Source organism: Cydia pomonella, chromosome 2 (assembly GCF_033807575.1).
Source record: "Cydia pomonella isolate Wapato2018A chromosome 2, ilCydPomo1, whole genome shotgun sequence".
Lineage (NCBI taxonomy): Eukaryota > Metazoa > Arthropoda > Insecta > Lepidoptera > Tortricidae > Cydia > Cydia pomonella.
In genome coordinates, this window is record NC_084704.1 from 29483369 (window position 1) to 29490112 (window position 6744).

The 6744-nt window shown below is 31.9% G+C and overlaps 1 protein-coding gene across 1 annotated transcript; it reads left to right on the forward strand.

Annotated features, from left to right (window-relative positions):
* The first annotated feature begins 2201 nt into the window (after nucleotides 1-2201).
* Nucleotides 2202-6464, forward strand: LOC133515515 (uncharacterized). Its single transcript, XM_061848060.1, has 9 exons — nucleotides 2202-2497; nucleotides 2590-2670; nucleotides 3042-3095; nucleotides 3191-3262; nucleotides 3340-3429; nucleotides 3511-3564; nucleotides 3708-3776; nucleotides 3864-3953; nucleotides 4042-6464. Exons 1-9 carry the CDS (start codon nucleotides 2425-2427, stop codon nucleotides 6462-6464), a joined length of 3006 nt encoding a protein of 1001 aa, XP_061704044.1. The 5' UTR covers nucleotides 2202-2424.
* Nucleotides 6465-6744: the final 280 nt, after the last annotated feature.

Sequence of the window (6744 nt, forward strand, 5' to 3'; positions counted from 1 at the left end):
CGTAGTATTCTGTACCAGCTGTTTATGCACCGATGTAAATGTTTTCCAATAAGAGTCGATGCACTGTGCTCGAGATTCTAAGTAGCCTTTAGTTAAACGTTGTTTGGGACATTTCTTCAAATTAGTTTCAGTTTTCTTCAATAATACCGCTGTATCCTCCAAAACACGAATTACCGTCGAGTTTCGTATCTTCGCCTGGATTTTGACACTTTTCCCAAAAAATCTTTCAAATTTGAAAGCATTTTAGTGCGTTATGGCAAAAAAACGTTTTTTAGTACTCCTGACTATCTGTATATACCACTAAAGCTTTGAATTTAATTGGTTAACTTGGTAATAAATGGCCCCGAAGGCAATAGGCGAAGTATGGGTATTTTTCCCAATCTTCGCCTATGGCATGCCTTACCGCTAATAATAAACTTTTCTGTGACTTATGCATGTTAAGTGTTATCTCCTTGGAATGTGTTAATATACTATGAACCTTAACTCCACCAGACTAGGCATATTTTTTAAAAAACGGTGTTGTAGGCGAAGTTTGGTACCAGACTGAAGTTGTTTACATACATTTTCTATAATGAAGCTAGGGCTGCCAAAAATTAACCAACATGCCAAATAAAGGGGAGTAATGGTTTATAAGTAAAAAAATATATTTTTAATAAAATTGTTTCATATTTAAACAAAAAACTTATCTTTTTTCGCTTATTATTATGATAGTAATTGAGATCAAATCAACCTTATTATTCAAAGTTAGACATATAAAAATATCTACTCAACATCGGCAAGAGTAGAGACAAACATTCGCATATACTCATATAGCGTAAACTAAAATATTTAACTTCTTAATTTAAATACTCTTTTTATTGCGTTTGCACTACGAATAACAATAATAGTACCGACTTTGGCTTACACGTAAAATAAGTAATAACATATCAATTTTGCGACAGCTATACAGAATATGGCCATTTTGTTGGCATTAAATAGTATTCAACAAAATCTATCAGTCTAAAATCATGTTAAGTACTAAGGTCTTCAACAGGAACTGTATATAAAGGCATTTCGGTTATATTCTTTAATAAATTTCCATTAACACTTACATAATAATTAAGTCTTAAATCTCAGTCAGCTTTTCTTAAACTTTATATCAACACTTAAATAATAATTAAGTCTCAACTTTCAATCAACTTGTAATAGACATAAAAACCAATAGGTAGGTAGGTACTTTTATTTGAAAACTACTGTAAATTGTATTTACTTAAATTGATATTATTGAATACAATTGGACGTAGTTAAAGGAAAAGGATCCAATCCACAAAAATACCAAAACATGAGTTAAGTATACCAGGCAGGCCTTTAATGTGTATATTTTCATTCAGCAAAAAAGCACTGAGCTCACATAGCGTTTTCATATTTTAATCGACATCGGATACCATCCCCCATGTATGAAAGATTAAAAATGATATTCACCAATAAGTATTCAATACTCTTGGTACCTTGTTGTAAAATTAGGTTAGTGACAGGACTGGTTTATATAAATTTCAACAAGAAAAATCCAAACTGCTTGGAATCTTTTTGAGAAAATGCAATGAATACTTTTCGTCCTAAATATATATCAACAAAACTGATCCAACCCATTTGGATCGTTTTTGAGAAACTAATTTGACGATGTGTAAATACTTTAGCTAAACAACAAAAACGATTCAGCAAACTTGGATCACATTTGTGGAATTCTTGTTATTCCAGCATTGGTGTGTCAGTAAACAACAAAAACGATCCATGTTAAATATATTAACTTTAGGCTGACTTTTTTAAATTTAAACAGCTTTATACTTAACCTAAAAGGCAGTTTTACTGCAATGATAGGCTAATTTTGAATTTTTTGCTTTATATGTCGACTTGGATCGTAATTCATAAACAAATTAAATAGATGAGGAAAAATAACAGAAATAATTCAAACTGTTTGAATCATTTTTGCAGGTTTAAATTAACTTGTACTTATATTCAGCGTCAAACATCAAAGTCGATTTGAGTTACTTGGATCTTTTTTGATAATTTACCCCAGGTATAGTTTCATAGTGGCAAATTAATCAACGGAAAGATCCAGTTTACATGAATACGTTATAGGGATTTTTTTTTAAATCTAAAATGGCAATACAATGCTAAATTTGAATAACGATCCATGTTAATTATATTGTTCATAAAAAAAATTGCTTTTACTATTAATTTTGTTTATACGTTGCTGGTATTAATAATGTTAAAATTATAATTTTCAAACTTTACCTATCATTTTTGTAACTAACAACACTGATTTTGCTATTGCGTCATGCATTGTCGCGAAAGACAGGTCTGTGGATTTTTTATTGTAGGATTGGATTCTAAATTCAAAAACGTGGTACTGTGCATTGTGTGAACGGTGTAATGGGATAAAAAATGAGGAGGGTAGACCGTATATTTGGAGCGCTGGTCGATACGACTCCAAAAACTATTTGTAACGACAAAAATGGTGAGTAAAAGCTATTTTCCATCAACACTTCTTCCGATAAGATAAGATAAATTATTAAAGTTCTGTTCTAATATGTGTATGTTATTATTTAGGTGAGAATAGCGATTCTAAATTATTTGCAAGTAAGGCATGCTATGACAAGAATGAAAAAAATGATGAAAATAGGCATAAAAGTAAGTGGTATGGTTATAGTTATATTTCTTTTAATCTACAATTACTTTGGTATTAACTATTAGATATTCATTTTCCATTGGTTTTACAAAAGATTAATATGTGATGAATTTGGTATGTCATGGGAAATATTGTTCAAAAATGGTATTTTGATTTATGTCCTAAAAATGCATGGCTTTATATATTATATCGGTGTTGCTTTTTTGCGGGAGAAAAATCTTTGGCTGTCCGTGTAGGTGACTCTCATGATATGATAGACAAAGGTCATGACAAAGACAGCTCAAAGAAGGGTAAGTTACATGTTTATTTTTATTATAGGTTTATTAATACTAGCATATAATGTTAAATATAAAATTTATATTTTTCTTTCTAGGTTATCTTGATATGCAGGCTGAGAAAGTTTTGGAACGCAAACAGGATCAAATAAGTAATATACAATTTATTAAAGTTTAAAATATGTAGTTTGTCTCAATAGATTGAGAAATTTATTATTGTATTTATGCATGTTGCTTTGTTTTGCAGCTAGTGAAAATGTGACTAAACATTCTAAGCAACCGGTGTTAGAACTACTAACCAGCAACATTGAAATTAATGGTATCTAATATTTTAATCTTTTTACCATTTTAATACTTAGTAAAGTGCATAATTTTCACAATAAAATACTTTTACAGATATGATGATGATAGATTCGCCATTGGCACCACTGTTTTCACCACTGACCCCATTAATAAATAGGAAGGATGATAAACACAGAAACCAAAGTAAATAATTATGTATTTAATTTGTTATGGTCATTCATATAGTTTTTAGCATACCTAATCATTTTTATTTTTTATTTCTAGGTTCTGTTGATATGCAAACTGAGAAAGCTATGGAACGCAAACAGGGTCACATAAGTAATATACGATTGAAGCTTGAATGTAGTTTGTTTCAAAAGATTAAGAAATAACATATGTACTTTTGGAGATATTGTTATTATGATTTTGTAAAACTAATATTTTTTATTATTGTATTTTATGCATGTTGCTTTGTTTTGCAGCTAGTGAAAATGTGACTAAGCATTCTAAGCAACCGGTGTTAGAACTAACCAGCAATATTCAAATGAATGGTATCTAATAACAGTAATAACCTTATCTTTATACCATTTTACTACTTGGTGAAATTCATAACTTTTACAAAAAAAATACTTTTGCAGATATGATGCTGATAGATTCGCCATTGGCACCACTTTATTCACCACTGACCCCATTGATCAATAGAATGGATGATGAGCACAGAGACCAAAGTACGTAAAGTAGTAATTATGTCTTGTATATTTTTAATGGTTATGGTATTTTAATTTATATTTTTAATTTTTTCTTTGAATATTGTAGGTAGAAAGGAAAACTCATCGCCACTGCATCCTATGTCACCTGACACTTTAAATCTACTGACAACATTTCGTGAAGCATTGAATGAAGACTTAGATAAGAGCTACGAAGAAGAAGACAGTTTTACAGGAGTTAAAAAATTGGATAGCCAACCGAATAATGAGCTCAACCAGTCAAAAAATGCACAGGTGATGGTAACTGATTTCAGCAGTGATACAGACTCTGACTATGTACCAGATAGTAACGAAGATTCAGATTCGGAAAAAGAAAAACCTTGCTTTCGGCCAGCTCAGGCGATAATTAATAACTTAATTGAGCATTCTACGCAAGAAACAGAAAATGAGGAAATTACTTACAATAATGAAAATGTGGAGTCGATATCAGGAAATCTAGCAATGGAAGCAAATGATACAATATCGACATTGCGTGAAGGGGAAAGTCAATTAGTTACTGCAAATACTCTTGTGGATATCTCCTATACGAAGAGGCAAATTGTATCAGATGATGAAATCGAGCCTTATGAAGATGTAGAAGCTATAAATGAGCAACCAAACACACCCGGATCTACCTCAGGCCGACCAAAAAGGGGTCGCAAACGAAAATATCATGAACATACTTTAGCTCAATCGAAGCAAAGAAAATATTGCAATTTACCGTATAATTCTAAAACCAAATTTGTAGCACCAAGGAATTTCGTTGATTATGATTGTAAATGCGGAAAAGTATGTCCACATAAGGTTTCAAAACAAAAAAGGCTCAAGGAATTTGAGAAATTTGTCACTTTAGGTTCGTATGAAGCTCAACTACTATATATTGTAAGTTGTGTAACAGAGACTCCAAAAAAAAGGGCTTACACAAAGGTAAAAGAAAACAAAACGGGCAAAAAAAGACCAAAAACCTTTACTAGAAAATATACGATTTGTGACATCGAAGTTTGCAGAAACATGTTCATTAAAACATTTCAAGTGTCGCCTGAAAAAATTGATGTGGCATTAAAAAAAACACGTAATGGTAGTATTTTGAAAGATCTCCGAGGTCAGTCACGCGGTGGATGGAATAAAACAAGCGATGAAGATATCGAAATTATCAGAAATACAATTGATTCCATACCTAAATATGAATCTCACTACAGGCGAGAGCAAGTTAATGGCGTTAAGTACTTAAAGCTTGGAACTACACTTCAAGTTATGTATGATTTGTATTTAGAGAAGTTGAAGCTCGAATTCGGTGAAGATAAGAAACCGGTGTCGTTATCAACACTGAAGCGTACCTTTCTTGATAATTATAATTTACGTCTCAAAAGCCTGAAAAAAGATACGTGTAACAGATGTGACAAATTGACAAATAAGATAAAAAATACTGCTGTAACTGAAGAAGTAGAAAAACTGATGGAAGAAAAAGATAAACATCTCAAACGTGCTGAAGATCAAAGATGCCGAATGAATGAAGAATTAAAAAAAGCTAAGACTGATGAGACTTTCGAGTGCCTGACTTTTGATCTGGAAAAAACTCTTCCACTTCCAAGAATACCGACCAATATCGTATTCTATAAAAGGCAGCTATGGTTGTACAATTGTGGAATACACGCCGGTTCTAACGATTGTGGACATTGTTATACATGGGTTGAAGGAGAAGCTGGACGAGGTGCCCAAGAAGTGAGTTCATGTTTGATTCATTTCATTAGAAATAAACTGGATCCTAAGGTAGAGCACCTATCCTTATGGAGCGATTGTTGTGGTGGACAAAACCGTAACATAAAAATCGTTCTCATGTTAAAGGGAATCCTACATTCCCATGCAACCTTAAAGACTATAACTCTCAATTATCTTGAATCAGGCCACACTTTCTTGCCCAATGATACAGATTTTTCGAAAATCGAAACTCAACTCAAACATCACGAAAGAATCTACACTGCAGATGAGTATATAAAAGTTATGAAGAATTGCAAGAAGAAGAACCCATTACAGGTTTACAAAATGAAAAAAGAAGATTTTTTGAGCTCTAAGAATCTTGAGAAAAAGATAGTAAACAGAAAAACTTTTGTGAATAAAGAAAAAACTAATTGGCTGATTACGAATGGAATTTTATTGAAGAAGGACGATGAGGCTATTGTTTTTATGAAAACGATCATAAATGACGAGTTTCAAGAGCTAAACATTGAGAAAAAGATAAAACGTAGGCCTCTAGCCATCTCTGAAACTGATTTTTCACTATTGTGGCCTAATGGAAAGGAAATACCTCAAGCAAAGTTGGATGATTTAAGATCGATGTTCGATCTTATCCCAAGGGACTGCCTACCGTTTTACTATTCCCTTCGAGGAAATTCCACGTTTGAAGAAGACATAGAAGGCTATGCAGGGCCTGTTGACTTTGAAACTGAAGATCCTGAAGTAGAATGCATAGTACCTAATATAGATACCGATTAAAATACATATCTCGTGTATAACATTCAGACTGATTTTTTATGTAAACGATTAGTGATTATAAGAGGCTTTTATTATCGTTAAACAGAAGTGATCTCAATTTTGTTAATACTCAATACTTTGATAAGCTATTACATTGTTTTTTAATAAAGTTTTTTATCTTTTCTTGGTGATTTTCTCGTTTTTTTTTTTCAATTTATTGGGATGAATCCTTATTGCCTATTTAAAATGAAAAAGGTTACATGGAAAAAGTATTTTCTCAAAATGGATCCAACCCCATATT

Excerpts from the sequence above, each read along its gene's own strand:
- LOC133515515 (XM_061848060.1), top strand. The coding sequence starts at position 2,425 with ATGAGGAGGGTAGACCGTATATTTGGAGCGCTGGTCGATACGACTCCA. Across the intron at positions 3,096-3,190 it reads ACGCAAACAGGATCAAATAA|CTAGTGAAAATGTGACTAAA; the intron begins GTAATATACAAT and ends TTTGTTTTGCAG. Across the intron at positions 3,430-3,510 it reads TGATAAACACAGAAACCAAA|GTTCTGTTGATATGCAAACT; the intron begins GTAAATAATTAT and ends TTTTATTTCTAG.